At 45.5% G+C, this 15,475-nt stretch overlaps 1 protein-coding gene across 2 annotated transcripts; it reads left to right on the top strand.

Moving 5' to 3' along the window:
- The first annotated feature begins 319 nt into the window (after positions 1–319).
- Positions 320–13,704, top strand: LOC139389251 (ras-interacting protein 1-like). 2 transcript variants are annotated; one of them, XM_071135797.1, is made up of 16 exons: positions 320–816; positions 1,822–1,952; positions 4,053–4,486; positions 5,017–5,277; positions 5,399–5,643; positions 5,751–5,924; positions 6,332–6,536; positions 6,912–7,210; positions 7,427–7,588; positions 7,970–8,010; positions 8,678–8,832; positions 9,152–9,264; positions 9,377–9,671; positions 10,020–10,183; positions 10,638–10,779; positions 12,847–13,704. In XM_071135797.1, exons 2-16 carry the CDS (start codon positions 1,822–1,824, stop codon positions 13,023–13,025), a joined length of 3,000 nt encoding a protein of 999 aa, XP_070991898.1. In that variant the 5' UTR covers positions 320–816; the 3' UTR covers positions 13,026–13,704. The 2 variants fall into 2 exon arrangements, with proteins under 2 accessions (XP_070991898.1, XP_070991888.1); XM_071135787.1 differs by having other exon boundaries at positions 535–816; positions 4,053–4,615.
- The last annotated feature ends 1,771 nt before the right edge of the window (positions 13,705–15,475 follow it).

The following is a 15,475-nucleotide window of genomic DNA, read 5'->3' as shown; positions in this document are numbered from 1 at the left end:
AGGGTATACGTTCTGACTGACTGCTATCATTTTTAAGCTGGGAGCATAAACCTCTTTTCTCTCAGTGGCTGTGTTAAAGTAATTAGTTGTCCAAATTAATCACAGATTCTCACTGCCCGCCCAGCCCCCGCCCCGTCCTCCACCCCCACCCAATCTTCTCCGTACCCAACCCCAGCGCTCCAAAGCACCCTAATGCCAAAGACAATGGTCTAACGGAATCCGACCAGTGTGCATGTGTGCTTGTGGGAGACAGGGGAATGCTGGATTAACCCCTCCCCCATTCTCTATTCCTAGTCTTATCTCTTTATAGTGTGTATGTACAGTATATACAGTATGTCCAGGGAGGGTACAAGGGGCCAGCAAGTGTGTGCATCACAAAATAATCTCCCCATTTCCTCTCTCTCTCTCTCTCTCTCTCTCTCGCTCTCTCTCTCTCAGGATATAGGTGTTGTCCAGCATGAAGGAAGGAAATTCTGTCACTTAGAACAATGGGCCTGTTTCTCTATCTATAGACCCACAGAGGCAGAGAAAGAGAGAGAAGGAGCCCTTACCACCATTACCTAGAAGACAGACAGAAAACACAAAGAAAGAGAGAGAGAGTGGAGAAAAATATGTTCTGATTTTAAAGAGACTATATTGATGAAGAGAACGTGTTCGAGAGAAAGAGAGATACCTGTGGCACAGATAGACATTTTGAAAATGGAGTTTTTGTCTTGGGGAAAAAGGAAAATACTGTTGTTTTTAACCATTTAGTTTTTTTCTGTTGAGAAGGACTAATAAAATACTTATACGAAGAGGGAACTGCAGTCTTTCTCGGTAAGTACTTTCAAAACGCTTTTATTGTAGAGGGCATATTGTGTTGCATTGGTTCGTTACTTTTCCATTACATTTTTTAACATTTGAGCTGTCATCCATGATAAGCTAGAGATCCCAATGTTGATAATTTTCCACCGTAAAATGTTGCTGATATGTTCTTGCTGTTTCTTTTGCCACATTACATTATAGAAAGTAGACATTTTTTTTTAAATAGATTAGTTGTGTTCAAATTTGAACCGCTCTACTTTAATTTTTCAGTTTGACACACATCATTTTAGAAGGATTGAAGCTGCCCCTAAGCACAGATCTAGTATCAGTTTTCCCTCCCCAAACTCTACATTCGAGTGAAAACTTCAGACTGACCTTAGGTCAGTGTCTACGGGTGATTTCATTCTACTCCTAGTTGTAGGCTGAGGGACAGACATGTAGTGACCTTAAGAGTGGGGATTTCCCTTTCAACATGACAGCTGGATCTGAGGCCTGTACAACACACTTCCTGTTTGGATAAGGAGGAATGACACACATTCAATTTAGAGTACCTCTGTGACAAAGATGTAATTTACAGTGCTGTAACGTAAGAATTTGAGATGATTTGAGCCAAGTGTAACCTATCTACCATTTAAATTATTATAATAATTTTTGTAACAATGGGGGGGCAACAATCACTTCCACAGCCAAATTGCTTTGGTGTGTAGCAATGATCCGGAGGATCTCAAACTATTCATGATGATGACCTTAAACTATTCATTATTTGACAATTTTAGGATTACATACTCCTAGTTGGGTTGTTTGGAGGAAAATGTCTTCTTCCCCCTGATAATTCAACCTTTGATTTATGTCCAAATATATCAAGGGCCTGTTTCAGGCCCACTTGAATAGATTGTAAAGCAGTATAGTCCACACACATCTTAATTAATTAACTCAAAGATTATGAACATTTGATCTGTGTTCTTTGAGTTCTCACATTACACAATACCTTTATCTCTCTCTCTCGTTGGTTCTCAGATGGATCAGATGGAGGGGACTGACAGTCCTCGCTTCAGGAAGCTCCATTTCCCTGTGGGTCTGTGGATCAACTCTCCCAGGAAACACTTTGCCAAGCTGGGGGCCCGCTGGCCCAGCGCTGTCTCTGTCAAGTCAGTCTCTCTGCTACCTACAGTTGAAGTTGGAAGTTTACATACTCCTTAGCCAAATACATTTGAACTTAGATTTTCACAATTCCTGACATTTAATCATAGTACAAATCCCCTGTCTTAGGTCAGTTAGGATCACCACTTTATATTAAGAATGTGAAATGTTAGAATAATAGTAGAGAGGATTATTTATTTCAGCTTTTATTTCTTTCATCACATTCCCAGTGGGTCAGAAGTTTCCATACACTCAATTAGTATTTGGTAGCATTGCCTTTTATTTGTTAACTTGGGTCAAACGTTTCAGGTAGCCTTCCACAAGCTTCCCACAATAAATTGGGTGAATTTTGGCCCATTCCTCCTGACAGAGCTGGTGTAACTAACTTGTAGGCCTCCTTGCTCGCACACGCCTTTTCACTTCTGCCCACAAATTTTCAATGGGATTGAGATCAGGGCTTTGTGATGGCCACTCCAATACCTTGACTTTGTTGTCCTTTAGCCATTTTGCCACAATTTTGGAAGTATGCTTAGGGTCATTGTCCATTTGGAAGACCCATTTGCGACCATGCTTTATTAACTTCCTGACTGATGTCTTGAGATGTTTCTTCAATATATCCACATAATTTTCCAGCCTCATAATGCCACCTATTTTATGAAGTGCACCAGTCTCTCCAGCAGCAAAGCACCCCCACAACATGATGCTGCCACCCCCGTGCTTCATGGTTGGGATGGTGTTCTTCGGCTTGCAAGCCTCCCTCTTTTTCTTCCAAACATAACGATGGTCATTATGGCCAAACTGTTCTATTTTTGTTTCATCAGACCAGAGGACATTTCTCCAAAAAGTACGATCTTTGTCCCCATGTGCAGTTGCAAACCGTAGTCTGGCTTTTTTTAATGGTGGTTTTGGAGCAGTGGCTTCTTCCTTGCTGAGCGGCCTTTCAGGTTATATAGCACTAATTGTACTGTGGATATAGATACTTTTGTACCTGTTTCCTCAAGCATCTTCACAAGGATCATTTGCTGTTGTTCTGGGATTGATTTGCACTTTTCGCACCAAAGTACGTTCATCTCTAGGAGACAGAATGCGTCTCCTTCCTGAGCGGTATGACGGCTGCGTGGTCCCATGGTGTTTATACTTGCGTTCTATTGTTTGTACAGATGAATGTGGTACCTTCAGGCGTTTGGAAATTGCTCCCAAGGATGAACTAGACTTGTGGAGGTCTACAATTTATTTTCTGAGGTCTTGGCTGATTTCTTTTGATTGTCCCATGATGTCAAGCAAAAAGGCATTGAGTTTGAAGGTAGGCCTTGAAATACATCCACAGGTACACCTCCAATTGACTTAAATGATGTCAGAAGAAGCTTCTAAAGCCATGACATAATTTTCTGGAATTTTCCAAGCTGTTTAAAGGCACAGTCAACTTAGTCTATGTAAACTTCTGACCCACTGGAATTGTGATACAGTGAATTATAAGTGAAATAATCTGTCTGTAAACAATTGTTGGAAAAATGACTTGTCTCATGCACAAAGTAGATGTCCTAACCGACTTGCCAAAACTATAATTTGTTAAGAAGACATTTGTGGAGTGGTTGAAAACAAGTTTTAATGACTCCAACCTAAGTGTATGTAAACTTCCGACTTCAAATGTATGTACAGTACCTCAATGTCACTTAGTCCAATGTTGATTCTCAAAGATTTTGTTCTAGTCCAGCACTAACACATCTGACTCAACTAATCACACATTATCCCAGGTCTCTTAACTCCATTGGTCTTTCCGGTCTGTCTGCCGGTCGGTCTGCTGACTCGCTGCTTTTTCAGTTTGTTCTGTATTCAGTTTGTTTATCCTTCAGTCCTCCTCACTATATCTCCAGCCACATTCAAGTTAAATGTCTGACATGTTTTTGCATACAATAAATTAACCAAGACAACAGTTCGTTATGGACTAATTTGATTGTATGGTCATATGTTACATGTCATGCAGTGTTCCTTGAATCTTGTGACCGTTTTCTAGCAGTTAATATTGTCTATGTTCAGTTCTGTCAACCATAACTCACAGCTGACTTCCCCTCTCTTTCTTTCCCCCTCCTCTCCTTCTCCCTCACTAGGTCCACCACCAGCTCTGACGCAGCGTCCCTCCACGAGGCCCCATCTTCCCTCTCCATCTCCACCCCCTCCCTCGCTCCCCCATCCCCCTCTCCCTCTCCGGCCTTCCTCCGGCCCCGTCCCGCCGGGCCCCAGTCCCGCACCAAGCGTCTTTCCCACCTCTTCCTGAGGGGGCGCTCCAACAGTGACCGAGACAAGGCCATAGGGGAGAAGGAGAGGGAGGTGTGGGCCCACTCTGCTGCCCCTTCCTCCCACCACTACCTGCCCCCTGCCTCCTCCACAGCCCCAGGCCTCATCAAGATCTATGGGGATGCTCTGTCTAGTGGGGCTAACTACCGCTCTTTGCTGGCCACCGCCCACTCTACAGCCAAACAGCTCATCGCCCAGGTCATCACCCGCTATACGGAGAGAGAGAGGGAGGAGACGGACGATGCAGGTAAGAGGCAGAAAGAGAGAGAGAGGGAGGAGACAAACGATGCAGGTAAAAGGCAGAGAGAGAGAGGGAGGAGACGGACGATGCAGGTAAGAGGCAGAAAGAGAGAGAGGGAGGAGACGGACGATGCAGGTAAGAGGCAGAAAGAGATAGAGAACAGATCGAGTACACTACAGGGATTCATGTAAGAGAGGCGTGAAAGTACAGATAAACATGGGATTAGATTATTGTATGATTACCACACAATAACTATTATAGCCAAAAGCTTTGGGACTTTCAGTATGTAGCCTATGCCTGTCATGGCAAAATGACAGAAAATGACGGTAACTGTAGAGAAAGGGCCAGTGGCTTCCTGGTTTTCATATTCCTTGTTGACACATTTCATTGCACCATGAAGTCAGGCACCTAGCCATAATTGTTCCAGTAAATAAACCACAGCTGTGAACACCTCAATTGAGCAATAATGTCCACTTTATGCAAGTCATATTCATAGGAAAAAATGTTTGCCTGGTCGCCCTGCCTCCCTCTCCTAGCCCTGCAGAAACACAGCCCGGAAGACTTCCTGTTGTGTGATGTCATTGGAAAGCCCATCCAGCAACCGGATGGAGCCTTCCAATGGGAGACAGAGTGTCGTAGGGGCGTGGCTGAATGGGAATGCCCACTGCTATTGGTGGACATGTGGCGGCCCAAGGAGGGGTTTGAACGCCGCTTCGAGATCCAGAGACGGGACGACTACGAAAGAGAGGAGAGGGAGAAAGAGAAGGAGCGAGAGAGGGAAGGGGAGAACCACACAGGTAAAAGGACAATATAGAGTCTCTGGATGACCAGCTCTTACATCTGGGGTTTCCTACAGTCATCCAGTGAAAAGTGTAGTTTCTTTGTTTTTAATGATATGTCTGGTTGTCGTGGTAACAGGTGTACGTTGGAGGCGAAGCCGCATACAGTCGGGGGGCGGGGCTGAGGAGGGCGAGCGTGGTCATCGAGGACGGAACTCGGAACTCAGGAGGAGCATCAGCGACATGAACCTCAGCCTGAGGCGTCGCCAAGGAAACCACATCGGCAATGACCCCCGTCGCTCCGGAAACCACCCTAACAACAGTGCAGGTCTTCAGGACAGGAAGAACATTGTGAGCATGATAGCTCCATTGGAGCACGGAGAGGTGAGGATGCGTTTCAACACATATTGCAACATGATAGAAACAGGTCAACCCCACCTAATCTCAGCAGTGCAGCAGTCTGACCATAAAGACTCCTCCCTCTGTCTTAGATGATGAGGTCAAAGGTCAGAGACGAGGTGGAGCGGAGAAACAAAGCAGACAAAGCAGTGGAGGAGGAGAAAGACTACTCAGCCTGCGACCTGGAAGTGATGTCACAGAGCCTGATCCTCCCGCCCACGGACCGACCCTACTTCCTGTTGCTGCAGGGCTACGACCAGAGCAAGGTTAGACCTGCGCCTCCCAGATGATCATACACACACACCCTGAACATGACATCATACCTGTATTCCCCTAATCGCCACATACCATCACTGTTTCCAACCCTTCCCCAGCCTTTCCCATTCAACCCTGAGCACAAAACAGACTCACAGCAACACAATACCTTTGTAGACACACACAACCCCACTGTGTACATCACTCCATCTCTCACAGTGACCTCACACAGGTCTTCATTGTAGCAAACTGTGACACACTTCATACCTTATCTCCTGACCTCCGCACAACTTAAGATCTCCAAGATGTCCCCTTATCATAACCATGTCCTTCAGATGATAACAAACTCCCTTCTCTCTTTCTTTCTTTATTTCCTTCTTCCATTCTCCTCTGTGTGTGTTTTCTGTGTTTTCTACAGGACTTTGTTTTGTACATCATGGCAGGGCACACACACGTTTTTGGGCGGAAGCCAACAATGAGGGAGAGAGAGAAGGACAGAGAAAGGGAGAGGAAGGGGAAGAGGCCTCTGAAGGTGGAAACGTTCCTCTCTGCTCCAGACATGCTGGCCAGGCACCTGTTGGTCAGGAGAGACTCAGCCGTACCCGACGCTCCCCCTGGGCAAGGTAGGCCTGGTCTACAAACAACCCTAGTCCTAAATCCTGGCCCTACCCCTGTGATGTTTGCAGACCTCAACAAACAGAAATGTGCCTGCAAAATAGGGAGCCTTTTCCATATGTGCTTACATCTATCCAAAGAAGTAACAATTCATATGTGCTTACATCTATCCAAAGAAGTAACAATTCCTTACTACACGTTGACACCTGATTTTACAGTATTTCCCTGTCCACAATCAACCTCTAGAGATCCTCGCACTAGACACTTCTTGATACCCCCTTATATATGGTTAGAAACCTGTCATACCTTTTTATAAGCAGTTTATGAGCAGAACTTCAATTATAGTGTTACTAGTTAATCAACCATTTTCTCTCTCCCCCCAGCTCTGATGCGTCCCTTCAGAGGAGGAGTTGTCACACACAACGGAGAAGCTCTCTACCGGGAGGCGGTGCTTAAACCTGGGGACGTGATTGGCATAGGAGGTCATTTTCTCTTCCTGTATCGTGACCCCCGCGTGACCCCGGCCCCTCCGCTGGCATTGGCGCTGCCTTGGCAAGCCGATGTTCCCTCCACCTGCTGCCTCTCGGGATTGGTGGACAGACAGGAAGCGTTGAGGCAGTACCTGGGTTCCACTGAGGCTCTGCTGCGGTTCCAGCCCCGCCACGCTGATGCTCTGCTACAGGTGAGAGAAGAAAGACCCCTGTGTCTGTTAGTTACACCACTGTGTCTGCTACCTGTCTGCTACAGATTAGAGTAGAGAACTGTGTTATATAAGTGGGGGGGGAGGTACCTGAAACTTAAAGTATCCATTGTTACCACATATATTACTTTCTTGGTTGATATGAGCTGAAACAAGACCATAAATTAAAGCCACTGTTTCTCACTCTTTCTCCATCAGGAGATAATCTCTAAGAACTCCTCTCCAGACTCAGAGGGTGGGCCTTTAGCCCCAGCCTTTCTCCTGTCAATCATGATTGACCATGCCTCCAAACACCTGGATCCCGCCCTCACGCCTCAGTTGCTGCTGAAAGCAGCCAATCAGATCAAAGGGATCGTTTGGGTGAGTTCATTTGAAAAACTGTCTAGGATCATCTCAGTTGTAATAACGCTAACTAGCCATAGCTCAGTCAAGACTGACACAGAAAGATACACACCAGATAAAATAGTATTGTAAAGGGCTATAAAGCCAGCACCAGACTGACACGTCTTTCTCTGAAACCCTGTACACTGTGAACAGGGATTCATTCAGACAGACAGATGCCTGTCACTGTAGATGAACAGAACTGGGGATAAGCTGATGCCACTTCCTTCTGGAAACGGTGTTGTAATTGTCCTGGTGGCCTGTCCAGACTTTGTAATCCCCCCTTCTCCACCTCTGCCACTAAGCCGAGACGTGTCTCTCCTCTCATGTCCTCTCTTCCCTCTCCAACTCTTTTTACAGGATAACATTAAGGAATTCGGGGATAAGCATCCCACGCAAAAGTAAGATCATTGCTGCTCAACGTCATATTTCAGCTGTTTCCTGTGTTTGGAACTTCCCTTAGGGCTGTATTAGGGGGAATCAAGAGAAGTGATTGTCCAGCTTATGTCTCTGTAAATAATGTGATGAACATGCAGATACTATTTAGCATTATGCAAGGATTCATGATTAAAATATGTGACGTTTACACAAAGTATAAACTGTATATGATACTGATAAACTAATACTGTACACAAATATCTATTAATGTTTATTTAGCAGATGTTATCCCAAGTGAATAGCAGTTAACAGATGAAATCAGATGTAGTGGGACCCTGGGTCACACTTTATTTGGATAGTCTGGATTGTCCTTCTGTAGATGCTCTACATATGGTCATATTATCAACAAACTATCTGTTGATAAGTAACTGCATGCTAAGGTTAAGGTTAAGTTTAGAACAAGGGCTAGGATAAGGGTTAAATTGAGGGTTAGGTTAGGGTTAGTAGACAGTATGTTGAAATGTTGTTACTGTAGAGCATCTGCAGATGGACTATGCAAATAAAGTGTTACTGAACCCAGTCACTGCATGCTCATTAAAATAGATCAAGGACTTGCTGTAACTCCTTGAGATAGATAGTGACAACAACTTCTATAACACTGTGCGTTCTGTTCTGGTCTGGTCTGTCCAGTTCCACAGAGCAGGAGGTTGAACTGAGTGCGCCCAGTGCTCAGAAGCTGTCCTCTGACCTTCGACCTCTGATGTTCTGGATGTCCAATGCCACAGAGCTCCTCAACTTCTTCCAGGTCAAAGCTGAGGCCATGGAGAGAGACTGGGAGTTTGAGGGTGAGACACCTGTGTCATAAGAGTCCGTTTCCTCTTGATCAATGCAGATCACCATCGATCATCTGCCAAAAAAGCTTCTTTCTACAATAAAAGCATTTTGTAATATCAACCGTATCACTCTTTTTGACATCACATGGCTGTTGTATCTTTCTGTCTTCCTCTTCCTGTGTGACATTCCTGCTATCATCATTTAGCCCCACAGTAGTCAAAACAAGAGTTAGTTTCGTCATTGAGAAGTGAAATATATTTTGGATTGTTCTGCAATAACAGTAGTTATATGACAGAAGTTAGAAGTTAATGCATATATATTTACCCTCAGCTCCTGGTGACCCGGTGTTGTCAGCTGACCTGGACACCTGCTCCGAGGCCCTGGCGCAGCTTGATGACGTGATAATGCACACCTTCCAGCAGTGCGTGTACCACCTCACAAAGGTGAGGGAGGTTGAGTTACCTCACACTCAAGACACAATCAAGTTACCGTGCATAATTATATCCCGATCAACACATGAATTCATCTCTCTCTCTGTCACTCGGTCTCTGTCAGACGCTGTACTCCCTCCTTCCAGCTCTCCTGGACAACAACCCTTTCTCCAGCCTGGAGAAAGAGAAAGAGAGAGATGAGGGTAGGGAGATGGATGGGGGTGAGGGTGGTGGGGGGGCGGGAGAGGGGGAAGACGTGTCCTCCCTCCCCCCTACGGTGGCTGGGCTGGTGGAGGTGTACCGCTGCTCCCTGATGCTGTCCCGGGAGGCCTGCCTCTCCCCCCCACTCACCTCCCAAACCTTCGGCTACCTCTTCTTCTTCACCAACACCTCCCTGCTCAACACACTGCTGGAGAGAGGTGAGAGGGCAGGGGTAATACTGGGGTCCAAGGTCAGGGGTTGGTCTGAGGAAGCTGCAGTCATGAGCTAAGTGGGTTCCACATTACACATGCAGAAATTGCTTTCCGCTACACAAGCCATTGTTTGTGCACGAACCATTTAGTGTAGAGGTCGTAAGGGGATGAGCGCTACCAAGCACAGCGAGACAGAGAATCTGGGTGCGGCTCTGAAATAACTTGAACTTTCCAACCCTGGTTCAGATGTGCACTAACACACACACACACACACACACTCCCTCTATTTCTGTCTCTTCTTCCTCTTCTCTCTCTCTTTCTGTCTCCTCCACCCTCTCTCCCTCCCTCTCTCAGATGGTCTGTTCTCCTGGTCTAGAGCGGTCCAGATCCGTACAAACCTGGACCTGGTTCTGGACTGGCTGCAGGGCGCAGGACTTGGAGATATCGCCTCTGAGTTCCTGAAGAAGCTGTCCGTCACAGTCAATTTCCTGTGCGTCCCTAAGACCCGCCTCATCCAGGTATAAATAATTCTGGTTTAGCCAGTTAACAATCAGTCGATTTAGCAAGATAATGACCCAAATCAAAACATTCTGGATAAAGAATCATGTTTTGGTCTCATTGTTTTTGTTGTTGTGTTGTTCTTCCTCTAAACCTATTTGACTTATCACACATCCACCCCTAGCCCCTACCTCTAGACACTTCCTGATGCCTTCTCCTAAGGCTGATTGGATAAGATAGGTATAAACTGTATGATAACCGCTCTAGGAAGCTAGATAGACAAGCTTTTCCATTAATTTGTTCACACCCATTTAGTTATTTTCAGATATAAGGGGTCATCTAGAGGTGACAAGGGGCTAGGGGTAGATTTTAGATTTGGCATCCCATCTGTTGTAGACATTGCTGATATCGTCCACTTTTCCTTCTTCTCTGTTTTGTTGCTCATTGGTTGTTCTCTTGTCTCTCCTCCGCCAGTCATCCTGGGCCAGCCTACAGGAGGACCATGCCTTGCTAAGCCCCACCCAGCTGCACCATCTGCTGACCCATTACAAGCTGGGACCGGCCAGAGCCCCACCGACCTCCTGGGCCCCTCCCCCTGGGACGGAGCTCAGTGGAGGTAAGACACGAGAGGGGAGGAGTTGGGAGTCCTGGAGGGTCATTATGTAGGAGCTAATGCTGCATTCATAACCAAGTGTGAAGGTAGTATTTACCATATACGACTGGGAATAAATCCATGTGAACACTCCTCCAACTAGTAATTACTAGTGGGAAACTCGTCTATCATCCCTAAGCTCCGACTTCTCCCACATGCTGATCTCTGACATCACCTACTAAGGAATAGACTTCGATAACAGCATTTTCGGTAGATAAATGTAACAACAAAAAATGTATTATAAATAGCAATCTATTAATATAGTTTTTGAACATTATAATTTGTTTACAAGCATGATGGCTCTAATTTTAGATTATGGTTAGAAGCCTCTTGGCTAGACCCTAGACCCACTCCAATTAGCATACCGCCCCAACAGATCCACAGATGATGCAGTCTCTATTGCACTCAACACTGCCCTTTCCCACCTGGACAAAAGGAACACCTATGTGAGAATGCTATTCGTTGACTACAGTTCAGCGTTCAACACCATAGTGCCCTCAAAGCTCATCAACAAGCTAAGAACCCTGGGACTGAACCCCTCCCTCTGCAACTAGATCCTAGACTTCCGGACGGGCCGCCCCCAGGTGGTGAGGGTAGGTAACAACACATCTGCAACGCTGATCCTCAACACAGGGGCCCCTCAGGGGTGCGTGCTCATCCCCCGCCTGTACTCCCTGTTCACTCATGACTGCACTACCAGGCACGACTTCAACACCATCATTAAATTTGCCGATGACACAACAGTGGTATTCCTGATCACCAACAACGACGAGACAGCCTATAGGGAGGAGGTCAGAGACCCGGCCGTGTGGTGCCAGGACAACAACCTCTCCCTCAACGTGATCAAGACAAATGAGATGATTGTGGACTACAGGAAAAAGAGGACCGAACACGCCCACATTCTCATCGACGGGGCTGCAGTGGAGCAGGTTGAGAGATTCAAGTTCCTTGGTGTCCACATCACCAACAAACTAACATGATCCAAGCACACCAAGACAGTTGTGAAGAGGGCACGACAAAACCTATTCCCCTCAGGAGACTGAAAAGATTTGGCATGGGATCCTCAAAAGGTTCTACAGCTACACCATCAACAGCACTGGTTGCATCACTGCCTGGTATGGCAACTGCTCGGCCTCCGACCGCAAGGCACTACAGAGGGTAGTGCGAACGGCCCAGTACATCACTGGGGCCAAGCTTCCTGCCATCTAGGACCTCTATACCAGGCGGTGTCAGAGGAAGGCCCTACAAATTGTCAAAGACTCCAGCCACCCTAGTGCTACCACACGGCAAGCGGTACCAGAGCGCCAAGTCTAGGTCCAAGAGGCTTCTAAACAGCTTCTACCCCCAAGCCATAAGACTCCTGAACATCTAATCAAATGGCTACCCAGACTATTTGCATTGCCCCCCCCCCCCCTCTCCACACCACTGCCACTCTGTTGTCATCTATGCATAGTCACTTTAATAACTCTACCTACATGTACATACTACCTCGACTAACCGGTGCCCCCGCACATTGACTCTGTACCGGCACCTCCCTTTATATATTGTTATTTTATACTGCTGCTCTTTAATTACTTGTTTACTTTTATCTCTTATTCTTATCCATATTTTTTTAAAACTGCACTGTTGGTTAAGGACTCGTAAGTAAGCATTTCACTGTAAGGTCTACCTGTTGTATTTGGCGCATGTGACTCAAATTTGATTTGATTTGGTTGATGAAGCTTGTTGGCCATTAGCCAATCGGCGTTTCTCAATGAGTTTAAAGCATGTGAATGCATCTAACTGGTATTTACGACTTCACAACTTCCAACTTGGTTATGAACACAACATTAGATACAACTGCAAACTTGAGATAAGTAGAATGTTCATGTAAATTATGCATTTATGTCAATTACATTTCTTTTGTGATCTCAAGTCAGGATTCAGCCCTTAGACATTCCGAACATTGTAAGTACACATGTATAGAAGGGGTATGATTTCTTCCTAAGAATCTCAGACCACTACATTTCTATTCATGCTTTTCTGTCCAAGACATCTTCGAAAGTTTCCTGGACCACCCCCCTCTCATCCTGCCAAATGAGACACCTCAGCTAGACCTCTCCCAGCCAATCCCCAGCCCTGAGCTACAAAAGGAAGTGACACGCCTGCGCAACTTCCTGTGGGGACTCGACCAGGATGAGCTGCCAGCCAATCAGAGGACCAGGCTGTGAGCGCTGGAAAGTTCATCTCCGGGTAGAAGCTACCCTTAGGCACAGTTCTAGGATCAGTTCACCATCCGCCTTAACCATGAAGGGGGAAAGACACAAAACTGACCCTTGATCAGTATCTAGGGGCAATCTCATCCATCTCAGGCAACTTTGATATTAACACTATATTGAACCCCCTGTCGTAAGGCAGATGCAATGGATAGGAATGGCAACTGGTGTGAGGAATGGCAACTGGTGTGAGGAATGGCAACTGGTGTGAGGAATGGCAACTGGTGTGAGGAATGGCAACTGTCAAAAGAAAGTCATAACACAATGTAATAGTTATCTAACTGTAAGACTATACAACTCTTCTTTTACTGTTCTCTAAACACTCTTTATTTTGTAACTCATTGCCTGAAATGCAGTGGTTGCCTGAAAAAGAAAAGTCCTGCAAAATGAAGCATAAATTATGGTATGACTATGTTATTATGTAAAAGATATCCTTGTAGGTCAGCTTTATACTGGATGGATGGACGCTCACAGATATTCTCATATAAAGAATATAGTAAATGTGTATTGTCACAGAACATTAGATTGTATACCAAAGTAAACACTAACACTATGAAGGAAACTGTTTTATCATGTGTATTTTATTTCTAACTGACTGCCCTCATATTATAAATAAAATGTTGGTACCCTATGATCTGTCCATAGCGTTTCTTTTGTTATGGCTGTTTTGTCCTTGTTTGTTTTTTTTACTTTGATTGTACCACACAACTCAACAGCTAGACAGGGTTTGGAAAGGTGAATGTCCCGACTCATTTTGTACCCGGGGTGCCGGAATGAAAGGACCACAAGGTGGCGACGCAGCACTCAGTCAACCCCTGGAATGATGACTCAACAGTTACTAGACTAGGGAATTAGCGGGGGTCCCTGTCAATCAACCCGATTTCCGAAATATCATATTTCCTGTGTGATTAATTGGTTATTCCAACATAGACATAACATACGCACGATGGTGCTTCCGTGGCTTAGGAAGCAGATGACGACCACACTCGATGATGCCTGGCTGTGCCAAGGTGAACTGTCTGAGGGGTCAGAGAGAATGACTCCAATGCAGTGGGTAAGATTTTTCATTTCCTCTCTGTGCGGTGATGACACACGCTGAACTGGCTGTGTGCAGTCTAATCAGTGTGTTTCTTTATTTCATTAATGCGCCATATCCGATAGTTGGTCTCATAAAATGGCCAGTAGCTCGTTTAAGTGAAATTAGTGCGCGGTTTTCGTGGACGGGCAGCAGACGAGTGATGTCAGAGCGTGTGGTGTGAGTAACATCTGTTTGTGTGACGGCTTGCGAGCGTCTCATAAACCGTGTTACTGTAAGTAACCTAACGGTTTGTTGTCACTCGGTAGACCCATGCCGAATTTCTAAATAAACAAAGTAGCCTAGTTCCCCATAATAGCCTAGTGAGAGTGGAAAAAGTAGTCTGTCAATTTATCTTTCTTCTTCAGTTTTGGAGCATCCTCAAATTCCCACAACTTAATGAAGTGGTATTTAGCTCAAATCTCAAGAAGTTGTGCGTGTTTTTTCCTATAACGCTTTGGCTGGTAGCCAAACCTCTTCCGTTCTTCCGGTCAACAACTTTGGCTCAACGCTTTTATGGTAAAAAGCCCGAAAACAGTCCCGTGAGAGAAAGGACTTACATCATCGTCACCGTCTCCAATTCTAACTGGGGTCCTGTCTCTGTCTTACTCGGCTGTTATCAAAAAACATGCACGCGATGTTATTGCTTCAAGTCAGTTATAGCTTGTGAATCATCTCTAAGAGGCCCATGTGGTTAAATTGATCAATAAGTGACTTTGTAATCTCTCTCATTTGAAATGCAATGCGGTGTATGAGTGAGAGTGAGTGAGAATGTGTCTGTGTGTGTGAATTTGTACTTTCCAGTAATTTAACCCAGATGTATGGAAAATAGATCTGGAGGGGAGAGTAACTGCACTGTGCTGATTGTGTAATATTGTGTCCAGTTTATATGCTCTACAGTTAACCTCTCTGATCCCCGTCTGAGTTTGAATGTGTGTCATGTCTAAGGTTTGGTCATTAGTCTGTGTGTGACACACACTCACACATTCATATATGCACACCGACACACACACACACATACATCACACCAGTAGCTACACATTCAGCTGAATTGATATGTGCATACAATCTGTCTTATGGATGTAAATAGACATACAGGGAGAACTATCTTCTCTTTCTCCTTTTCTCTCTCTCTTACTCTTTCTCTCTCATACTCTCTCTCACACACACCCACACACACCTCTGTCCCCAGGTGCAGGGTTCCACACCTGTTGGAGTGTTTCTCTGTAATTAGCTCAGGACAATTATCATTGGTGGGAGAAGGGGGGGCAAGGGAAGGGGGGGCGAAGACAATGGAGCAGTTATTCTCTCCCTATCATCTCCCTCCTTC

This window comes from Oncorhynchus clarkii, chromosome 3 (genome assembly GCF_045791955.1).
Source record: "Oncorhynchus clarkii lewisi isolate Uvic-CL-2024 chromosome 3, UVic_Ocla_1.0, whole genome shotgun sequence".
Lineage (NCBI taxonomy): Eukaryota > Metazoa > Chordata > Actinopteri > Salmoniformes > Salmonidae > Oncorhynchus > Oncorhynchus clarkii.
This window is presented reverse-complemented; position numbering and strand designations above follow the sequence as displayed.

What these genes read in the sequence shown, in the direction of transcription:
- LOC139389251 (XM_071135787.1), top strand. Translation starts at nt 1,822, where the DNA reads ATGGATCAGATGGAGGGGACTGACAGTCCTCGCTTCAGGAAGCTCCAT. An exon ending in AGATCAAAGGGATCGTTTGG is followed by an intron (nt 7,589 to 7,969) that starts GTGAGTTCATTT and finishes CTCTTTTTACAG; the next exon opens with GATAACATTAAGGAATTCGG. An exon ending in CTAAGACCCGCCTCATCCAG is followed by an intron (nt 10,184 to 10,637) that starts GTATAAATAATT and finishes CTCCTCCGCCAG; the next exon opens with TCATCCTGGGCCAGCCTACA.